This window comes from Antechinus flavipes, chromosome 6 (genome assembly GCF_016432865.1).
Source record: "Antechinus flavipes isolate AdamAnt ecotype Samford, QLD, Australia chromosome 6, AdamAnt_v2, whole genome shotgun sequence".
NCBI classification, from domain to species: domain Eukaryota; kingdom Metazoa; phylum Chordata; class Mammalia; order Dasyuromorphia; family Dasyuridae; genus Antechinus; species Antechinus flavipes.
The window spans coordinates 193874731-193898943 of record NC_067403.1 but is presented as its reverse complement, the minus strand read 5'-3'; the positions used below and the strand labels follow the sequence as shown (position 1 = coordinate 193898943).

General features: G+C 35.6%; 1 protein-coding gene across 1 annotated transcript in view; it reads right to left on the bottom strand.

The window, feature by feature from the left end:
* Positions 1–24213, bottom strand: part of NOP14 (NOP14 nucleolar protein) — a 54316-nt gene that overhangs the window by 14128 nt on the left and 15975 nt on the right. Inside the window, exons 2-11 of the mRNA XM_051963921.1 lie at positions 19620–19754; positions 18784–18925; positions 14142–14281; positions 9708–9842; positions 8308–8430; positions 7276–7407; positions 5476–5773; positions 3343–3473; positions 724–809; positions 37–172 (exon numbers count right to left, since the gene is read on the bottom strand). Of these exons, the coding sequence (XP_051819881.1) occupies positions 37–172; positions 724–809; positions 3343–3473; positions 5476–5773; positions 7276–7407; positions 8308–8430; positions 9708–9842; positions 14142–14281; positions 18784–18925; positions 19620–19754 (1458 nt within the window). The remainder of the gene's footprint in view (positions 1–36; positions 173–723; positions 810–3342; positions 3474–5475; positions 5774–7275; positions 7408–8307; positions 8431–9707; positions 9843–14141; positions 14282–18783; positions 18926–19619; positions 19755–24213) is intronic.

Here is a 24213-nt window from a genome sequence, read left to right as displayed (position 1 = left end):
ATAACCAATTTTTACTCCACAGAACATGTCACTTACCACATCTAATCCCGGAAATGATGCACGGCCTTTGATTTCAATCATTTCTTCCATCTCATGTACAACGTCTCTGAGGACAAATTTAACAGAACTGCTTGCAAATTCAGGAAACATCTGGCAAAGATTGTACAACTGCCTGTTAACCAAAAACACAAGTCATCGTTCAACTACTCCAGATAGTAAAACCAACAGAGAGAGAATCACCCCTCCCCACAAAAAAATCACCTTGTTAGGACACTTAATGAAGTACCTGCTAATTCTCATTGATTGGATTCAACATGAAACTCTTGTTAATAATTAGAAATGTGACGTCTTGGCCAAAATCACTCTGTTCATATTCTGCTAGGTTTTCGGATGATCCAGCCCAGAATTTTCCTAGTAAATCTATATTCTAGCGATGTTCTCTGTCCACTAATCTCACTAGAGGTCTTAGGGGCCAATTACTTTCCTTTTCTGGGCTGTGGCTTCTTCCTCTGTAAAATAAAAGCCCTGCATCAGATGTTCCCTAGGTTCCTTTCTTAGTCTTACAGATTCTGAATCTTTAAGGGGCAGAGATAACCCGTTACATATATGTCCACACAAAACCCTCCTTCTTTTACAATATCCTGGAAGCATTTTTGATGATTTTAAAGATGACAAAGATTCTCAGAATCTATCTGACTTAATGAAATACCATGTTTTACTTACACAATTAACTTGTCAACAGTTTTTAGATCTGGTGGGGTCTTAGTAGCCAAATCCCCAATGTACTCCAGAAGGAAGCCAAATAGTTTCTGAAATAACATCGAAAATGATATATTGAGTAGTATTAAAAGGAAAAAATTCTCATCCAATTTAAATATTATCAGTACCTCCGGCTCCTACCTAAAAAATTTGGACAGACTGGGAAGGCAAAGGAAAGGGTTCTTTGCAATTTCAAGATTCACTGATTAAACTAATAACATATTTAAGGGAAATGAAGAAAAAGTGACAACCACTGTCACACAAGTTTCCTCACTCCTGATCATAGTCACTGGAATGTAAGAGTAGCTGCAAGCAGGAAAAAAATGTAATAAAAGGACTGGAAAGGAAAGGCAGATTGTCTGTCACCTATCACACTACCTTCTCTTCCTCCTCCTTTCACCTCTGCTGCTCTCTCTCCTTTCTCTTACTCTTCCCTCAGCATCACCAAGTCACAGAATATAATCAGTTACCCAAAGCTAGACATCATCTACTCTAACTGCCTCATTTCACAGGTAACAAAGGAGGCCTGACAGGGGAAGGGCCTGCTCAAGGTGGCAGAGTTAATTGGTAGCATGGGTCCAACTTTGGGAGCCCAGGGCCTGCCTAGGACATTTTCCACAGCTTGGACTGAATCCAACCCTTTTGCTGACCCAATGGACTGAACTGAAAGCAAGCCTTGGACAGCAAAGCTGTCACCAAAGTTCTTGGCAGGAAAGATATAGAGATTGAACAGATATAAAGAATGAACATTAGCTAAAGGCTCTGACCTTCAGAAACAATCTAAGAAAGTAAAAGCAACACAAATAAAACAGTTTTGAACAATGCAAGATAGTGTGCCTAAGTGTTAAAAGTGCTACAGGAATATGCAGAAGGAGACTGAGGGAGAATTGCCCATAAGTCCTAACTGGCTGCTTTAGGATTTTGCTGATGGAGGAAATTTTCTCCTTAGATGTTTCTAATTACTACACTGAAAATTTTTTGAGAAGAGTCCTATCTTTTATGACATGTATTTTAATCTGGGAACTAGCTATTTAAGGCTGGGCAAGGTATCGTCTTCAGTTTCCTTCTCTAGAGCAGGGTAGCCTCTTAAACTTTTTGCTTGAGAAACTTTTATGTGACCCTGGGTATGTAGTTATGTAAAACAGGTACACAAATTGAACACTTACTGTTCTAATTTTGGGACTTCCACATGCAGTTAGAAGACCCCATGTAGGATTGCACCCCACAATTTAAGAAGCTGGCTCTAAAAGATGGCTATAACAATGATGCTGCCTATCATAATTCATAGGATAGATCACTGAAAATGACAAAACCAATGTGAAAAGTTTGGGATTAAAAATTGCTGGCCTACTTCTGTCTCTCTTATGCACCCCCTGCAGGCTGCTTTGCCCCATCCTCCCAGGCCTTCCTTCTTCTTAGCTATCACCCCTTTGTCTGTGTCCATCTGCTGCTCCTGACCCCATCCTGTCTCTGGTTGGGGTTCATGTGGGGCTTGCAGCTTTTAGCTCTGTGCCGGCATACACCAAGTGCACATTCGGCATTGGTAGAAGAGAGCATGGACTATGATTCAGTAAGAATGCAATGATAGACATTTACACAATGAGGTAATGTCAACAATATGACAACTTGAGCTTCACAACAACCCTCCTGGGTAAAAAGACAGCTATGATTATCTCTGTTTTACAAGAAAACTCAAGGTTAAGAGGTTGAGCGATCTGCCCAAGAACTAGAATCGAGAACTGACTCCACTCCAACACAAAGTGACTCAAACTAACAATAATGAGGAAAAGTCATAGGTTCAATCTGTAAAGCACCCAGTCCATAGAATTGTAGATGAGCGTTCAAAGGTCACTACATCACTCAGCAAAAGGGAACTTAAGTGACCTACCCAAGGTCACGCAGGCTACCAAGTCAGAGAACCAGGATTTAAACACTGCTGTGGATCACTCTGAGTTAATTCTGAGTGAAACTATTGAAGTTTCCTGACCAGTTAGATCAACACGGCTTGTTCTGAGAGAGTGCGAGAGGAGAACTGGACAGAGACTGTGGACGACCCTGAACACAAGACTGAGAAGGGATGACAGAGAATTCTGTGTGAGAGGCCACATGCTAGAAGCAACTCAGAAATGCAACAGTGCCCTGGGCATCCCGCAAACAGCGTTGGGGACCAGAAGATCATTTAATAACTCAGGAATAAGGCTGTAGAATTTGAAAGAACTGGAGCAGGACAAATCTGAGAAACAATTGGAAGGGGGAATAAACAGGATCTCGGCGCTCAACTGGCTGTGGAAGAAGAAAGGCTCAGAAATGAGCGGGGCCCGTGTAAACTGTAGATTCTGAGTCCATCAGAGAATGACAACAAGATCCCCACAGCTCCTGGCCCTACAGGGCCCCTAGCCTGGGCTGTGCATGTGCTAAGCCCTCGGTTGGTCCTTAGTGACTATCCTCCTGCCAGGGTGGAGCTGACTACCCATCTATATGACAGCACAACTCCAGACAATGGCAATCTTATCTATAAATAAAGACTTAAAAGATAGTAACACAGCCTTTCAGAGTCCTCCAATCCCAAACATGTAGACGTACTTCTAATTTTGCTTTGTTTCCCACAGCAAGACTTGGATGGTTGCATTTCTGAATCCTCTCGATCACCACAAGCTGCTGTTCTGTTGATTTTCCTAAGAGTAAAGACTTAAGTTCCTCATAAGAATCAGGAGCTATAACAAAAATAACCAAAAATGTTTCATAAACAATATATCCAAAAAGCAAATGAGAACACTTTGTTTCTGAGAAAAAAATAGTCATCATGCGCAATACAGCAGAAGTTGAATATCCTTTAAAAACAGTGTAGAACAGTGGAAAGCATGTTGGCTCTGGAATTAAGAAACTTCATTTTTTAAATATGGCTTCTGATTCTTCCTGTGTATATGACAGGACTTGGTCTCCTCATCTATAAAATGAAGGGGTTGGACTTAACATCTAAGGCCCCTTTTAACTCCAGCTTTGTGATCCTAAGAAATTACTTCCTTTGGCAGATTCAAAATAAAAAAGGATAAATATATTTAATGTTTGCTACTTGTTTATACTGAGGAAATCTTGAAACTTCTTTTAATTTCACATTGAATTTTAAAGACTCAAAATACTCATCAAAGGAATGATTCCCCAGAATTTCATTAAAGGAAGGATCCCAAATAATTTTTCATGGAGAATCATTTTAAAAGTTTAAAGAGGAGGCTGAACTAAATTTCAGAGGATCATGGTACTAAGAAATAAAAAGAACTTTGGAGATTGTCTAGTTCAACTTCTTGATTTTACAGGTGAGAAAACAGAAGGCATCTGATATACAAAGGTGATAAAGAGCAAATGGATTCAGAAGCAGATTGTCCGATGATGCCCAATTCAGTTCTCTTCCCACTACACCATCCCCCTGTTGTACCCTGAACCCCAATATTGACTCAAAAGATCAGTCTGATCTACAGGAACAGGACCAAATGCCAGAATGAGGAGTTTGGGTTTGACCTGACAACAACAGGGAAGCACCACAACTTTCTGAATGATGGCAGCTGTAAAAGAAGAGTAAAGGCCCACGAAAAAGGCTTTGTAAACATCCTCACCTTCTGAAAATGTTTTGGTCGGGACCTACAGTGTGAATGCATCTGCCCATGAGCAATTTTCGCTCACCAGTGCAGCTTGGGAACTGCTCCCCACTCTCCACGGGAGGCAGAGGCAGGTCTTCCTGGCCAGGAGGCCCGCTCTCCAGCTGCCCGCCATGCCACGCTGGCTCTCTCTGAAAACCTTCCCAAGAGATTTGCTTCAAGTCTCCTCTACATGATGTTTCTCTCAACACTGGCTTCTTACATTTCACTGATTCCTATTTTCCATCCCTGAACCACAATAGATGCTATTTATTATAGATGAGCCGCCACGCGAGGCAGAAAAGGACAGACAGCCTGAGCAGAGACAGAATCTCCCCATAGGCCAGAGCACAATCTGCATGAGCCAAAGATCATGTAGGTGACTTCACCAGGGAGTTCTGTGGGTGGAGACAAAGAGGGAGGACATAGAATGACTAAGTCATGTACCTCCCAAGAGGCATTTTATCTATACAAATAATCTGGCACTTAAAGCGAGGCCCAAAAAGAAAAACTTCTTCCCCAGAAAAATCCATCAAAGAGGATCTTTTTCCATGGCTCTGCACTGAGATTAAATGGTGGCTGGCTTGGACCAATCTCTTTACTAACAAACATCTTCCCCACATCACAAAAACATTTCTGCTTAACATTAACTAGGAAATGTTCCCGGAAGCTCTTCTACAAGAAGAGGCAGACTTGCACTGGCCTACTGGCAGTACCCTACAGTCATGCAAGAAACCAACTTCATTTTCAGGATTTCTCTATTACTAACTACCCGCCAACAACCAAAAGGGTGAAACCACAAAGCCTCTACAACGGTACAAAATACTTCATGTTCTCACCTAGTGGACACTCTGCTCAGATATAACAGGGTTGATTAAGTGAGTAAATGTTACTCCAGCTAAAGTCTGCTAAAAGGGGTACCAGGATATTGACATACTGACACAAAACCAAAGTAAAAGTATGTGATTCGACTTTTTTTTCCTTTCCAGATACATAAAGTCAAGCGCAGAGAACTACGGATATGAGAACCTTTTCTGCGTCATCTAAGATTAAAAAAAAAAAATTTTTTCAGGTGTTTGCCTACCAGTAAACGTATATGGGAGTTCAGATCTAGCAGCTTCGAACACTGCTTTTTGTTTTGTATCATTTGTATTTTTTTCAGGTGCCTGAACTGGCTTTTTCTTTCCATTCTCATACACAATCTCTTCTTGCTCACTGTCCCCATCAGATTCAAGGTCGGAATGACTATCTGGGGCATCACTTTCTTGTGAATCCTCCGTCTCTGGCTCTTCATCCTCTTCCCTTTCACTGTCTTCTTCACCGCCTTCTTGGGCTTGCTCTTCCTCATTAGGGTCATCTATTTCTTGATTCATCTTCCCATCCTTATAATAGGAAAAAAAAAAGTCAATTATTCCTGGTAATAGCCAGTAGACACAAGAATTAAAAAATAAAAGAGCAAAGACTAAAGTGTGAAGACCTCAACAGGGCACAATTAAAGTAGGTCTCCGCCTCCTTGGCACCCATTGCCAACAGCTAAACTGCACTCTCAGACCCTCCCTTGTGGCCCCCAGGAGCTAATATAAAAGCCCGGTGTGGCCACCACGACCTCTGGTAACCTGGCATCTCCCACCTTGCCCCTAGCACTCACTACTTTCGTGCCCTCCTGATGTGTGGGAGTCAAGGAAGGTGTGGATGCAAGGTAGAGGAAGGGGCCGAAGGCCAGCTCTGCACCAACAGTGCGATAGCTCGCCTGTGCTAAGGCCGCAGCAACGGGGCACGGTGTCCACAAGGGAGCTCGCAGTCTCTGCCCCAGCAGACCCTCACATGGAACATGGGATTGAGTTCTGGGTGCCCCACTTCCCAAAGAATGCTGATAAACAGCAATGTGACAAGAGCCCAATGATCAGGATGAAAGGGAATCTGGAAATATTCTGGAAGGACTGGCTAAAGGCATTGGGAATGTTGGGATTGGGGAGAAAGTCCTTACGGGAGATATGATTCCTCTTTTAAAATATTTTAAGGGTCATCATATGAAAGATGATGAAACTTGACCTACTTTGCTTCTCAGGGGAGAACTAAGACCAAGGAGTAGATAGAACAAGAGGCTAGATTTCAATTCAGGAGAAGGAAGGACTTGCTTTTAACAGATAGGGCTTAAAAAAAAAAAATCAAACTAGATGGACAGGAAAATTCATCTCTGGAAATGTTTGGGCAAAACATGATTATTTGTTAGGCATTTTGTATAGGGGGCTCATGTTTCAGGAAAAAGCCGGCATTCATAATGATCTTAAACATTGCTCCTAATACTAAAATTCTATGATTCTAAGGCCCCTTTCTGGCTATTTAATCAAGGGGAACACATTTCAAAATTATGGCAAGTGTTAGAATATAATAGGAAGGATTTTTTTTTTTACTTCAAGTGTTTGAGGGAATTAGGCAATTACTGATGAAGTGTATTATAGCTATTTAACTTTACATTACAAGACATTTAAAACTCTAGCCATACTAACTATGAGTACTACTATATTAAAATAGATTTATAAATAAACTATTCACCTATGATAAGGAACAGCTTAAGTGAACAAATGAACAGTAACAAAAAAAATGTTCATTGATTTTGTGAACCTTCTCTAGGGAGGTAAGGTACACAGGTGTTATTATCATACACAGGTGTTATTATCATCTTCTCAATAATGTTTTCACATCTGATTATATTAGTAAATATCTAAACTTACTACTATGCAGAACCTGCCATTTAAAAAAAAAAATGAAGACCTCCCTTCAAAAGACACATCACTCACTAAGATGAGTTCACTAGAGAACGCCACAACTGAAAAAAATCATTTCTAAACAACTCAGAATATTAAAAACCCAAATCTCTTACTTTATAAGAAAGTAAATGCCGATCATCTTTATTTAGAATGAAGCCATCATTTAAATCATCTGCCGACATGTGCTTTGGTTTCTTAATATTTTCATCATCTTCCTTCCCAAGCATCCGGCGAAGTCTATCAGCCTGTCCCAAACAACAACAAAAAAGATTAATAAAAACATTTCTATGCTGGCAGGCAAGACAAGTCACAAAAATTCGGGCACCTTGTTGTCAACATTAAAATTGCTGTATTAATGATTAAAAATGTTCTTATGTTCTGGGGTAACACCACACTAGGGTCATAAAAATACTGCAGCAAACACAATTGTGTCCTCCTCAACATGAATTTCCTTGTTCTACGAATTCATGTCAGATTCTGAAGGTTTCCTACTTAGGTTTCTTCAACAAACTAACAAATAAAATACAAGTCTTATTTGGAAGATTTAAAAGCATATCAAAAATTTACCAATGAAAGTGTAATTTTTTTTGTAGTTGAGGCCTTATGTCTTTAGTTATAGCAGAAAGGGTTTTATAGTCACAAACCTTCCCCCTCTCCTAATATTCATTTTTGTACTCTTCTCAAATAAATCAATTTCTTACTGGAGATATATACATATATGCATGCATGTACACACACCTATACAGGTATATACATATGTACACACACATACACATACACATACACACACACACTGATTACAGAGAAATTCTACTAGCATGCATGAAAAAAAATTTATCTTTTCTAATTTTACTAATGATACCATTAATATGATACAATGTATATTTTTAGAGTGCAAATTAATACTACTTAAATCTAGTTTTGGATCAAGATAAAATTACTAGAAAACAGACAATATCTGTAGACTGAATTTTCAGTCTTCTCTTTTCTTTAAAAACCTTCTTTGGATATAAAAGAGAAATGAAAAGAGATTTACAAGATAAACACTTTCATCACATGTTCAGCCTCTTTTGATTCAAGAAGTACCATTAGTTCTAAGGCCACAATGAAAAGGAAAAAGAAAGAATCAACTTGATTCAGGGTACCTCTAGCTTTTTGAGTCGTGCTTGCTCCTCTTTGGCCAACTCCTCCTCAGTCTTCATCCTGTTTGAGGGTTGTGCCTTCATTTCAAATCCAAGCTCCCGGACCATTATGTCATATGCATCAGGCTAAGGGAAAACAAACCTTTTCAGTTAGAAGTGCTTTATCTTCAGAGATCTCTGCCAACAGACGTCTGGCCACAGTTAGCAATAACTGGGACCAGGTCTGGAACCAGTCAAGCCACATCTAACTCTCTTCTGCCAAAAGAAAAACTATATAATAATACTTAAGGATTAAAGAAATCAATGAAAAAGGCCTTGAAAGACTAGAAATTCCTCTCAATACATGTAGATTTAGCAAAAAATAGAGTTCACTCAAAAAATAAAAACATTTGTATAATAAATCAGTAAAAAAAGAATTTTTCTGGGACTAGGAGAGACCTTTTGTACTGTTATATGTCTAATGTACAGAAAACTTGTTTAAAATATCAGGAATGATAGGATTGGCTCAAAATATTTCACTTGCTGAGAAAGAATTATGAAGAATTGGGTGAAATCAAAGCCTGGTCAGATAAATGAAAGCTGTTTTCTAAGCGTATTTTAACTGAGACTGAAAAAAAGTATTTAGGAATCAACTGGATAAAAAAATAAAATAAATGTATTTGAGAAAGAATTTTTTTGCCTTGTAGAAAAGACTACTATTAGAAAAAAAATATGTTAAACTGAAACTTCTCCTAGATTATTTTGGGACATAATAAAATATACCTATCTGAGAGGTCTGTAAGCATTAAAATAATTTAAGATTCCCCTCACACTGGCAAGATATCAATAATTTAATTTTTCACAAATGGACAATTTAGAACCCAGGACAAAGAATTAAAGTCAAAAGGAACTATATCCAAATGCCCTGGTCCCTTCCCCATCTTATTTCCTTTCCCACACTTTCAGTATTTTTTCTCGCCTTAATGTCTTTCTTTGCTTCTGCCATGGCATGAAATGGCTTCCTCTCCCTGTCCCCACCTCTGCCTACTGAAATCCCATAATTCTTCAAGGCCTGATTCAAATGTCACCTTCTCCAAGAATCTTTTCCTGTTCCCTCAAACTAGGCATTCAGGTTTCATCCTCAGTTCTTATATGGCTCTTTGTAGATTTCCTATACTCTTCTATTCCATTGTGCATTAGCAGAGGTTGTTTGTGCATGTTTTGCATCCCTTGTGAAACTTTATGTAACTTGAAGACAAGGATCATGTCTTACTTTGTACCTGGGTGGTTGCTAATACGTGGAGGTGGAATAAATGATGATTGAATAAAAGAAAAAGGGCTAGTACACAAAAACTCTCCTCTGGTTAAAATAAGTACAAGACATTCAGTATAGTATTTATTTAATTAAATGGTTTGGCTCCTACCTTAGGTTTCTCTTCTTTATCCTTTTTTTCCAATTTGGGGGTTTTGTGAGATAGCAGAGACTGGATTTCTTTCCAATCACTGTCCAATTTCTCAGTGAGTTCAAGAGCATTTTCTCGTTGAATCTGTCTCTCACGCTAGGGTAAAAAAAAAAAAAAAAAATCACCTTATATCACATTCGTTTTCATTTTAGATTAAATATTCTTGTTTTTAGCAAAGAAAGATGCTGTCACATAGTCCAAAACCAACATGGGACAATAAAAACACAAACATTTCTGAAAGGTAAAAACATTAAAAAAAAAAAAAAAACCATATCTTACTACTTATGATTAGTTAACACAATTATCTAAAATGCTACACCCCTGCTTATGAAAATGATATGCTTCTAATAAAGTCTCTTTAAACACCCCATCTTTCTCTATCATCAAGTTTCCCATCTCTTTCCCCAGGCTTCATATTCTATCAGATACCCCAAGCTGAAGTAATAGGGCCTGGCTTCAAATCCCCGGTTTGTATGACCTTACCCAAATCATTCTGATCTCCCTGGGACTTAATTCTCATCTGTAAAATGAAGGGAATACGATTTCCTAACATACTAACTGATCTTTTCTACTGATGAACAAAAAGCTCTGCTTGTACCTAATTCATGCATGCATTATGTTCTATTTTGTACCGCAGAGTTGCTAATATCCCTATTTTATCTCCCTTTCAAGACATAAAGTTTCTGGGAATCAATGTCTTCTCTACTTGAAGATAGTTCCTCACTCAATGACATACTCTTTATCCCAATGCCTATAAGAGCCATGCACATGGCAGAGGTAGGAAGTTTATTAAATGAAATCATGACAGAGAAAAAAATTTTAAATTATAAGTCGAATCTAAATTAAAATCTTGTTAATATATTTTATGCAGGTGTCTAATCATTGAAATTATTAATATGTACTAGATAAAGAGTTAACATTATCTTTAATCAAATAGATCTGGAATCAATTTGTGAATTTCCTCCAATGATGCACACTGCATGTCCATCTTCAAGATCTTTATCAATATTCTTTTAAAACTTTAGTACAGAATGTTCACCCAACATGCTGGAAGCTTTCCTTACTTTCTTCTGACTTTTTGAGAGCATCAGCAAGATACTATGTTTTGTTTTTTTTTAATTTATTTATTTTTTTAATTATAGCTTTTTATTTACAAAAAATGTGCATGGGTAATTTTTTAACATTGACCCTTGCAAAACCTTCTGTTTCAAATTTTCCTCTACTTCCCCACTCCCTACCCTAGATGGCAGGTAGTCCAATACATACTAAATATATTAAAGTATATGTTAAATCCAATATATGTATACATATTTATACAGTTATCTTGCTACAAAAGAAAAACCAGATCTAGAAAGAAAAAACCCATGAGAAGGAAAACAAAAATGCAAGTAAAAAATAATAAAGTGAGAATGGTAGGTTGTGATCCACACTCAGTTCCCACAGTCTTCTCTTTGGGTGTACATGGATTTCTTCATCACTGAACATTTGGACTGAACAATTGGAACTGGTTTGAATCATCTCATTGTTGAAAAGAGCCACATCCATCAGAACTGATCATCATATAGTCTTCTTGTTGCCGTGTATAATGATCTCCTGGTTCTGCTCATTTCACTTAGCATCAATTCATCTAAGTCTCTTCAGGCTTCTCTGAAATCATCCTGTTGGTCATTTCTTACAGAACAATAATATTCCATAACATTCATATACCACAATTTATTCAGCCATTCTCCAATTGATGGGCATCCATTCAATTTCCAGTTTCTGGCCACTACAAAAAGGGCTGGCACAAACATTCTTGCACATACAGGTTCTTTTCCCTCCTTTAAGATCTCTTTGGGATATAAACCCAGTAGTAATACGGCTGGCTTAAAGGGTATGTGCAGTTTGATAACATTTTTGAGCAAAGTTCCAAATTGCTCTCTAGAATAGTTGGATCCATTCACAATTCCACCAACAATGTATTCGTGTCCCAGTTTTCCTACATCTCCTCCAACATTTGTCATTATCTTTTCCTGTCATCTTAGTGAATCTGAGAGGTGTGTAGTGGTATCTCAGAGTTGTCTTAATGTGCATTTCTCTGATCAACAATGATTTGGATCAATAGTTATTTTCACGATGGACTTTTTACCCATACTTATCAGTATCATAGTAGACAACAAAGTCACCTTTTCCTATGACTAGAAATAATTTCAATTTCTTCATCTGAAAATTGTCTGTTCATATCTTTGACCATTTATCAATTGGAGAATGGCTTGATTTCTTATAAATTTGAGTCAATTCTCTATAAAATTTGGAAATGAGGCCTTTATCAGAACCTTTGACTGTAAAAATGTTTTCCCATTTTATTGTTTCCCTTCTAATTCTGTCACATTAATTTTGTTTGTACAAAAATTTTTTAACTTAATATAATAATAAAAAAATTATCTATTTTGTGATCAATAATGAACTCTAGTTTTTCTTTAGTCACAAATTCCTTCTTCCTCCACAGATCTGAGAGGTAAACTATCCTATGTTCTTCTAATTTATTTATAATCTCATTCTTTATGTTTAGATCATGAACCCATTTTGACCTTATCTTAGTATACAGTGTTTAGTGTGGATCAATGCCTAGTTTCTGCCAACTAGTTTCCAATTTTCCCAGCAGTTTTTGTCAAATAGTGAATTCTTATCCCAAAAGCTGGCATCTCTAAATTGCTTTAATTATTATTTTGAACAGGACACTATGATATAGGATGCTGGCATCCACCTCTTCACTGACTTTTGGGTGATACTCATTTTTAATTCTTTAAAGGGAGTACTATTCCAAATATCAGTATGGAAAAGATGGGCCTTAGCTTTCATTTCATAATTTGCAATTTTCCCCAAAACAATTAAAGCCTGTTATCTTCTTTCTGTTCAATTCTGGGGGTAATTTTTCCAACCAAATATATATTGAAATAAGAACAAGGCATTCTTCAATCACATGTATATGAATAAAGCTCCTGTGTAGATGGGCAGGAAGAACTGTTTTGAGTAATTAAAGATTTCTTCTAGGAAGCTCAGCTTGGTCCTGGGGCTTGATGTAATCAGCACAATGTCATGTGCAAACACAAGTATTTGAAGAACCTCGATATCTATGAGAAATCTCTTCTCAAGTGGGACTCTATGCAGGATTTCCTCCTTCATAGTGACAAATATTTTTGGTAAATATGCATTTTCCTTTTTATTATTCATCTAATATCCGCAATCAGAGGGATCATGGAATAGTATTATTTGTTTTAACATATAAGAAATCCTGAATGATCTTAAGATATGGATGAGAAACACCTTCGCCATTAAAAAAAAAAAAAAAAGTTTGTAGCATTTTGTTCTAATTAAAATCTTTTTTATTGTCAGCAATATATACAACAGGATCTTAATATCCTCTACATTTTCTGTAACATATAATCCTCAACATGTGTCTAGGTTACCATTATTTTCACGATGGACTTCTTACCCATAGTTATCAGTATCATAATACACAACAAACAAATATCCCATGAAAGAATGTTTCTTATTGCTCCTGGATGTATGACAAAAACTCACTCAGCCAATTTCTTTCTTTGCCTGTCCAAGGAGAACCCATGAACCATTCTTTCAATTAACTGCAAATTCCTTTTTCTTCTCTCTGATTTTGCTTATAATAAGCATGTCCAGACTGGTGATATGTCCACTTGTTGGTTACTGGTGAAGGATCTTATATTTAGAATACAAAAAGACAAACTGAAATGTATTAATGATCTAAAATCTATATATAAGTTTTACTCTGACTCTGTTCCCACTTGTCTGCCATCATCTTTGAAGAAGTAGAAGGGAGGAAAAGAGAAGCTGTATAGAAGATATCATAGTTTATTTTCTTTTGTTTTACCACTTTCATTTGTGCCTCATAAAAATGCTGTGAGGTAGATCATACAACTATTATTCTGTTTTATAGGATGGGGAACCAAGCCTTACAGACATAAAACAAAGAAAGCTGATTTATCACCAGGTGGCCAGCCTACTGGTCACACTACATCTCTGCAATTAGCTTAGTAAATCTGATGGAAAAAAACCACTTGTCTATTATCAGCGGCACATTCAAAGCTTTCCCAATATGGCAGAACTTGCCAGAGCTTTTTTTCCCCCTTTACCTCAACCCTGACACTGGCATTGTCTTTGAGAATTCAGGATCATTTCTATATCACAGTGAGAAAGTGAGGTAGGACTTTATTTCTTCTACAAAATATCTATATTTAAAAGGAATTATATTAAACCACATTTTTAAAAAGTTTTAAACATAGTCAAAATGTAATAAAATCATACACACACACACAAGTGTGTATGTGTGGCATTTATTTTCATTATTAATATTGTTCCTTGATAAGAACACAAACCTACCTTCTCTTGTTTTGATTTTGCAATGAGTTCTTCTATCAGTTCTTTACGTGACTTTGGTTTCTCTTCCTCCTCTCCTGGTTCAGAGGTTTTCTTGCGAAGGAGCCCGCCCCCTCCTCCAAAATGGGAAGCAGTTAACTCAGCTGCAGAAAAAGTGGTGAGAACTAAGATGAACCACACATAGATTCATTGTTTGGGAGTATACAATTACAGTATTTTGCCAACATTACTCTTAAGAATAGTCATAAGAAGAACTGAGTAATTCTACATTCAAGCAAAAATTTCACAAAAATCATCTTGAACACGACATATATATGGCTATAGGCACTAATCAAATATTACAATGAAGCCTTCAGTCAAATCCAATGTATTGAAATTTAACCCTACCATTAGAACCCTCAATTACAAGAATTATTTTCCCTCTGAAATCAACTTTTGGGAAGAAAGAAGCAAAACGCAAAGAAATGAAATGAAATCAGGGACTTATTTCAAAAAAGGAAGGTTAAATGAGATAGAAGAAAAAGAACTTAACTTGAATTGTACTCTAGGATTACATTTAGTTCAGTGTCATATATCTTCTTGCTCTACACCTAGAAAATGATTATGTTCTATATTCAGGGATAATTATCCACATAGGAGTCATCTGAAGATTCTTTTAAAAATGTTCCTTTGGTACAATTTAGCTATGATTTGATGTATATATGATTTCTCAAAAAAAATCCATTATATAAATTAAAATGTATATACACACACACACAAATCATGTACACATAAAAATTGTACTTAAGGTATTTTTAAAAATTAGGATGTTGTAGTTGAAGGAGAGATGAAAGGATCCCACTGGGCACTGAAAGGTATGGAACAGATCAGAATTTCCTCTTGCTCTCTGCTCAGATTTCTCAGGATTTTCCATTTCCCCTTCAAACTTACTGTCAAAACTCCCCTTCTTTCCCATCTCCCTGGTTTTATGCTAATAATGTGTGGAAAGGACCACCAGATGCCAACCATTCAGCCCATTTCTCCTTCCCAACAGTGATGGGTCTGAACTGATACTGGCTCAGGTCACCTGGGGCCATTCATGGCACTTCAAAGAATTGGGGGTCCTCAACTAGAATCCGTCCAATAAAATGGTGGATCATGAGGTCTTAACATCTGCCCTGCTGCTGTGCTAGACTATGAGGTCTTAGCATCTACTGTTCAGCTGAATCTTAAGGACCATAAAGTTTTCCCACTAGCCTTGCAATTGAGCCTACTTAGGAGTGTTTTCTCACCCCATTAGACATTAGTTCCTAGAGAACAAGAATTGTTTTGCTTTTCTGGTTGTATGGTCAGCATTTAGCACATAGTAAGCATTTAATAAATGTTCTTTGTTCATAGACAAAATTGTGTTTCTCTATTTTTACCAATGGCAGATTTTATAAAATCTTTTAGTTAAGACTCATTACTGTGAAGCACTTGAAAGAAGAGTTTTAAAAAATAAATTCCTATTAGCTGGGGAGCTAGATTTCAAATAACAAGCTATTTTGGGTACTTAATAAGGTTTTATTTTATACTTATTTGTTTTTTTATGACTTTTTAAAAAAAGCATTTTAATCACAAAGCACTTTTATTAACATTCCTCATCAGGGTCTCATGAAGAAGCTATGCAAGAAGACCATGTAAATACTGTTCCTATTTTATAGGAAGGGAAACCAAGTCTGTAAGAGGTGAAGCAATCTGCTCAAGGTCACATAGCTAGTAAATGGTAGAGTTAACATTTGGCTTTAATTCTTATTGGTAGGTGTTCCCTACACTCAGAGTTAATCTGTAACTCATTTTAATCTGTACTTCTAGGTGCCATATAGGAATTCATTAAATGGCTATTAACTTTTTTCTTAATAAAAAACACCTTGTCAAATACTCTTGAAATAAACAAGATATAATGATTCTGAAAGATTTCTAGATTTTTCCATGTTGGTAGGATTAAAAAATTCAGTAGTGGAAGGGTTCTTAGAGATTATTTTGTTTAATCTCTTCTTTTTTACAGATGAGTAAACTGAGGCTCAGAGAGAAGAATTTATTTTCTTAGATCACAAAAGGAGTAAGAAGCTGCCTTAAAGGCACTAACTGGTTAAGGGTTGTTTAGAATAGTCTAAAATCAACAGAGAGAGAGAGAGAGAGAGAGAGAGAGAGAGAGAGAGAGAGAGAGAGAGAAAGTGTGTGTGTGGGGGAAGTGGGAGGTTTCAAGGTTCCTATAAAACACAGAAATGCTCTGGTTTGTAGTTTTGTTGGCAGATGCTAGGATAGTTTGATTCTGTCTGGAGGGCATTTGGAAGTTATTCAACCCTTCAAGACACCAGATGGGGAAAATTAGGCAAGGTCAAACATTCCAAGACATTAAATTGACAAAACATAGATGAACACATATGATATAAGTTGTATGTTGCCAAAACTTCTAATTCTACAAAGGGCAACAAATAATCCACCAAAAAAATTATTTAATTCTGGTAATTTCAGATGTCTACAAAATTCTATAATTGATATAAAAACTTATGCCTGTCATTTCTACTTCTACTTCTTTCCCTCCCCCTCCTTTATCAACCAAATTGTTTTTTTTTAATTGAGAAATAAGACTATGGAAAGATTTTATTTCTAAACTTACCATTTTTTACTCATACATATTCCAAAATGTCAATTTAAATTATTCAGGTTAATGTCAGAAATCATAAGGCTTGAGTTTTGGAAAATGTAAGACCAACTGTTTTGTGTATAATTTCAACTACAAGAAATCCTGGAGGAGGTGAATTTATTACTAAAAAAGTTAAAACAGAGCTTATCTGTCAAAGATCATTACAAGAAACATTCATTTATTTTTATTCCTATTAGTCTAGTGGGGAGGGAAAAGGGGGATAGTGAGCTCTTCAGCACTATCCAGTAAATCATATGGGCCAAATGGAGGACAAAAGTAATGTATTTATTATTGAACAACTACAAAATGATCTGAAACAACATAAAGTTGAAAAAGAGAAAGGAAAAATAAGATGATCATTTCTCTTTAAAAATCACCCAGCATCTGGCAGAATAATTTCACAACAAAGAGTCATGCTTTTTACCTCCCAGAGTTCTTATACAGAACAGCTGGTTTTAAATTATGTGTTACTTCAATTCCTAAAGCTTTTTTCTCCTCCCCAACAGCTTATATCAAAGAGCAATTACATGCCTTATAGTTCTTGGATTTCCATATGCTTAAGAAAAAAAAAAAAAAAAGACAAAGCCCCACCCAAATCATATCTTTTAGTTTTGCATTGTTTTGTTCTTAAGATTTTATAAAAATTGCCAAACTCTGACTTGAAATCAATGAAAATTAAAATCCAATTCGTAATTACATTACTGTTAATTTCACAATCAGAGGTCTGAGGATGTAGAAAAATCTGATTTCTAATTTCTTTTTACAAAGGAAGGCAAACCATTTAATTTCTTAGGTTTCATCCCTTTAAAAACAAAACAAAACAGAGATTGATATCGCTTCTCAAAGAAATTTACTTTTAAGTTTGTTAGTAAATAAAAGTATACAAAGAGTAAACATATGATGTAATTGTTATTACTTGAAAGTAACGGCTATTTTGCAGGGAACAGGTAGTCCCTCATATTGATATAGACCATACACTTTCACCTCATTAATAGACAGTCTTCATTAGTTGTTATGACTAAAAAATGTTTTGCTTGACGGCATTACACCATTCATTAGCTTTCTGAAGTCACATAGTCCAGTTCTCAGAAAACAGAAACAATATAAATCAAAAGGCCCATTCTTTAAGCTTTCTATGGAATATTCTATGACAAGGGTCAGCGTATTATGGCCTAATGGCCAAATCCATCTCATTGCCTGTTTCTGTATGGCCTACAAGGTAAGAATGATTTTTATAATTTTATTTGAAAATATAAAAACCACTTTAAGCTCACAGACCATATAAAACAGGTGGCAGGGTTAGATCTGGCTCTCAGGGATTAGTATGCCAATCCTGGTTATATGAGAATCCTGAAGCACGTCTATATAGCAGCAGAGAAATTTCAGTGGAGAATGAAACTGCTACAGATTATTATTATAGTTGTGATGATGATGATGAGGATGGTGTGATTTACAGCAAAATCACAAAATATATGCTGGAAGAATAATTTACATTTATTTTCCATTTTTTCTTCTCAGGTATAGCACTTACTAATTTTATCTTCTTCAGGATAGCCAAGCATTATTGTCTGGTAAAATCTGCTTGGATACTGAATCCAGTGTGTCAGCTCTTCCTTGAAACTTTGTTTTATTTACAAATTGGTAATCTATATCTATGGATAATTTACATCTGTGCCTTCATTATCCAAGTCACTAATAAAAATGTTAAACAGCACAAGGTCAAGCAGAGACAGTAGCAAAAATAGGTTCCAGTTCTGGTGCCAGGTCTGGCATTGATCTAGTCAAGTTAATCTTATCTCTGGGAATCATCACTTTTTCATCTATAAAATGAGTGAAACTAAGTGACTTACTTTATTTATTCATCAGTATTTTTCTTTTTTACAGATTTTGATTTATTTTTAGGGAAAAAAAAGTCAACTATAGTTCATTTTAATATGAAGAAAACTTAGAAAAAGGTGATATTTCTACTATTCTTACCAGATAACATTCCTCTTTCTTCAGTATCACTGTCACTATCAACAATGTCATTAAATTTTTCAATATCTGCCAAAGACTGGCCATAATGCGTTAATTCTTCATCTTCATTGAGATTATAAATGCTTTTCTTTTCATTGTTACGCTGCAAGAACAGAAACTAGCATTAATTAGTTCTCTAATATTTTTCATAATAGTTTGTGGTAGTCTGCCAAAATTTTTTCAACTAAATAACACATAGTTTTACTTTTCATTATTACATGTTTGGATTTTTTTCTTTTCTTTCTTTCTTTCTTTTTTTTTTTTTACTTAAACAAATTTTATTCTGTTCTGTGTCCTCTTTCAAACCAGTGAATGAGTTTATTTCTAGTCAGTAAGCAATTGTACAGAAATATACATTTCTCAGAGGAATTTTAATTTTAATGAACAATCAATAACCAATACATGAAACAGTTTTAGGCATGCCCCCATAGACCAGTTTTAGGAAACAACACTAAAGGTAGCAGGGTATCCAAAACAGCCAGTAGGCCGAGATGGCTTTTGTTTTCCATTAGACATCGATCCATTCAATTAATATTTATGAAGCTTCTTTAAGGGTTTTAGCAAAGTAAGAGGTGTCGAGTATGAGGTAGCCAGTCCCAAGGATAATTTCCCAGTCCAGGGGTAATCAAATGCTTATATGGCAAGCACATTTAATGAACAATGAGAGGGGGGAAAAAAAGGGCTAACTGCCTTTACTAGTTATATAATGTGGCAGCTTAGAAGTAAAAAACCAAAACTAAAAAATAAATTCTTAAACTCCAAATCCAACTTTCTCCTGCAATACCTATGTTCCATACCTGGCGTTCTAGGGCAAATCTCTTCATCATCTTTTCTTCTGGACTTATTTTAGTGTTGTATTCCCCAAAGCGTTTATCTGTAAATACATTAGATTTGTCCCTTTCTTTGTACTCTTTTAGTAGGGTTTGTGTACGCTGAAAAACAAAACATAAGACAAATTGAAAACAATTTTCTGAGACCAAAGGGTCAGTCAAAACAATGAGTTCTGCAAGGTACAATCTGATTCTTAGAATTTAAGTTTTTCTTTAGTAGTTGTTCCCTGCTGTTTGACATTCTTATCAATCACTCAGATAAAAATACAATTGAGATTCTCATCAAATTTGCAAATGAAAAATTTATTAATCCCCCTGTAGCCCCTAGCTCTGTAAGATAATTGTTTGGTAGTCTGTTATAACACTGAATAAGTAGATTAATTTAAGTAGAATTGTCATTTTACTATATTGGCTCAGCCTACCCATGAGCAATTAATATTTTTCCTCTTATTTAGATATGACTATTTATGTGAAAACATTTTGTGACCCATATATTAAGAGTGCAAACAAGGTTTCTTCTAATAATAGATGATTATTTGTTCAGTGTATTATAGACAAATATATAATTTCATTTGATCTACAGAACAACTCTTTAAAGTAATATTACTTTTCTCATTATATAGATGAAGCAGCATAGGATTTGAGAAATTAAATGACCTGTGTAGTCACAGAGCTAGTAAATTAAGCAATACTATTTTGGAACTGAAACTCAGATTTTCTAACTCCCAAATCCAATGACTCTTTCAGTCCCTCAATGTCAACATTTTTTTTTAAATGGGGAAAACTGAACGACTAGTATTCCCACTGTTGGATAGGAAAAGAAATCAGCAAATCAACTAGCTTTGTCAGTGAGATGCTCAGTGCCAAAGGGAGGAAGGGGTGAGACGTAAAGTATGTAAGCCAAATATACTGAATTGCTTTTTCAGCTGTGGCAGCTAAAACTAGTAATGTGTTTACATTAGACTTGTTTTATTTGGAAAAAATGGAATAAGTTTAGATTCCTTCGATGATAAAGGGAGAGAAAATTTACCGTATTGGTACAAATAAAGGCAGCCCTCAAATATGGTCTGTTACAACTAAAAGGAGATTTCTTTGACAAGAAAAAACAATAGAAAAATAATACTGATCATAGTTTATCCTTGAATTTTCTATGTACCTGGGAACAGACAGATTGATAAAATAAGATACTTGCTGTTTGGGGGGGAATATCTGGGGAAGATAGGGTGGAAGGGAGGGAGAAAAATTTAGAACACAAAGTTTTACAAGGATGAATGTTGAAAATTATCTTTGCATGTCTTTTGAAAATAAAGTTATTATTAAAAAATAATCTTCAAATAATAAAAAAGTTAAACATATTTCTATATTAGGCATGTTGTGAAAGAAACAGACAAAAGGTAAAAACCAAGAAGACAAAAAAAAAAAAAAAAAAAAAATTAGCACGTTTCGTTTTGTATCCAGACTTCATAGTTCTTTCTGTTGCTATGGTTAGCACTTTCCATCATGAATCTTTTGGAATTGGCTTGAATCACTGTCACAGGAAGAAGAACTAAGTCTATCACAAATCATCATTGTATAATGTTGCTGTACAATTATACAAGGTTCTCCTAGTTCTGCTTACTTCACTTAACATCATTTCATGTAAGTTTTTTGGAAATCCGGCTGCTCATTATTTCTCACAGCACAACTGTATTCCACTATATTTACATATCACAACTTGTTCAGTCACTTCCCAATTAATGACTATTCCCTCAATTTCTATTTCTTTGCAACCACAAAAAGAGCTGCTACAAATATTTTTGTACATGGGTCCATTTCCCTTTTTAATGAACTCTTTGGGATACAGATCTAGAAGCTGTACTGCTATATCAATTGGCACCATGTCACTATCCTTTGGGTATAGTCCCAAATTATTTTCTAGAATGGTTGAATCAGTTCACAATACCACCAACAATGCATGAGTACCCCAATTTTCTCACATCTCCAACATTTATAATTTTTCTTTCCGGTCACATTAGCCAATTTGATAGGCGTGAGATGTTGATACTTCTGAGTTATTTTTAATTTATATTTCTCTAACTAATACTAATCCAGAGCATTAATCCAAAGCATGACTATAGATTATTTTAATTTCTTCATCTGAAAACTGTCTTTACATATTTTGAATTGATCAACTGGAGAATAATTTAAAAAGTTATTTTTTTTGATATAAGGAAAAGTGTCTTAACAATTAAAACTATCCAAAAGGAAATGGGTTGCATTAGGAGGTTACTGTCATAGCTTCTTACTCACTGGAAATCTTCAATAATAGGTTTGAGTGTTTGCTGGGTATGCTGTAGAATGGGATATTTTATGGCTTCTTAGGAGATTTCCTCATCTGTTATAAAACAGAGAGGATGGGGGACATGATGGCCTTTAATAAGACTTCTGACTCTAAATATATGATCCTAAGTAGTAATATTATTCTCTAAGATCAAAACAGCATTTTCCAACAAATCTTTTTCGTTCCAAAATGTTTGTCTTCAAAACCTCACAAAGGTATAAAAGAGGTCATAAGATTATAAAGAATATACCAATATTATTTTTGTTCTGGCAAGCCCAATATCAATCTAGAAAAGTTTCTTATGTGGGTCCAATCTTTCTAAGTTTGGAAAGACTCATAAAAGACTTTTGACTTGCAAAGATTGAAAGGATTTGTGCTGAAAAAATAATAGATCCTCAAAATTATACTTCTATTATATCTATGATACTGATCATTATATTGTTAAAATTATGTTACTTTATAAATATTATCATGTTTGTTCCTCACAATAGTCCTGAGAGATAGATACTATTCTTAACCTTATTTTTATATTGGAAAAAAACAGAGACATATAGAAAGGTGACTTCCCATGGGACACACAGTATCTGGGATGGATTTGAACTCAGGTTTTCCTGACTCTAGGCCCAGAAGTGGTTCCATTACTTAGGAGTTAGTTTGTAGAAAAAATACAGAGAAAAATCAGTTAAAAACATGACTTTACAAATGATAACACAGAATGTGTAATCTGTTATCTTAGGTACAGATAATTCTTAAGTTAACTCAATAACAACCTAAAGATGAATACGGTACACAGCCTGTAGAGAACCTTTTCCTTGCAATCATTTTCATTTCCCTTATTTCACTCTATGTTTGAAGGTGGGAATGGATAATTATTTGAACAGGTAGGGCTTGGACCCACTACCTTCACATCCTTTATTAATCGTTGCAGTGTCACTGTCATTTAGTAAAGAGCTCACCCACAGTTACAAAGTAATCAGTGACAAAGTTAGAGGATCTAACATGTGAACAGTTAACATCCAAAATTATTCAAACATTACATCCTCTAATATTTCCCTCTTCCTTTTCTTCAGTTTCTCTTATTCTTGAAAAATAGTTTGCAGCAAAATTATCAAACTATACATATCCTTTGATCCAGCAGTGTTATTACTGGGCTTATATCCCAAAAAGATCTTAAAGAAGGGAAAGGGACTTGCATGTGCCAAAATATATGTGGCAGCCCTTTTGGAAATAGCTAGAAACTGGAAATTGAATAGATGCCCATCAATTGGAAAATGGCTGAATAAGCTGTGGTATATGAATGTTATGGATTATTGTTCTGTAAGAAAAGACCAGCGGGATGATTTCAGAGAGGACTGGAGATTACATGAACTGATGCTGAGTGAAATGAGCAAAACCAAGAGATCATTATATACTTCAACAACAATACTATATGATGATCAATTCTGATGGTTGTAGCTCTCTTCAACAATGAGATGAACCAAATCAGTTCCATTTGTTCAATAATGAAGAGAACCAGCTACACTCAGAGAAAGAACTATGGGAAATGAGTATGAACCACAACATAGCATTTCTACTCCCTCTGTTTTTGTTTGCTTGCATTTTTGACTTCCTTCTCAGGTTATTTTTACCTTATTTCTAAGTCTGATTTTTCTTATGCAGCAAAATAGCTGAATGGATATGTGTGTATATATATATTGTATTTAACATATACTTTAACATACTTAACATGTATTGGTCTACCTGCCATCTAGGGGAGGAAGTGCGGGGAAGGAGGGGAAAAATTGGAACAGAGATTTTGCAAGGGTCAATGCTGAAAAATTACCCATGCATATATATCTTGTAAATAAAAAGCCACAATCAAAAAAATAAATAGAGAACAAAACAAACAAAAAAAGTGGTTTGCAGCAGTAAGACTAGATGTGAATTTGTGAAAACAATCCAGATATTTCTCCCTCCACTTGAATTTTCAGATTACAAACTCTCTTTGGCCCAAAGAAAGACCAAATAAATTCTTCACGCCAGTTCCCTTCTGAAGTGCTATTGAACTTCCCCATAGAGGTTCTTAAAGGGGAGACACACACACACACACACACACACACGCACGCAAGCAACAACACAAGAATAAGTAAGAAGAAAACAGATAAAGAAAGATAGTTTGTAAAAGGGTAGAGAAGTATTAACTAGGTTCTTGTTTTCTCTACTACTCTATATCAGATGATGGCAGAAAGTCAGCGGCTCCTT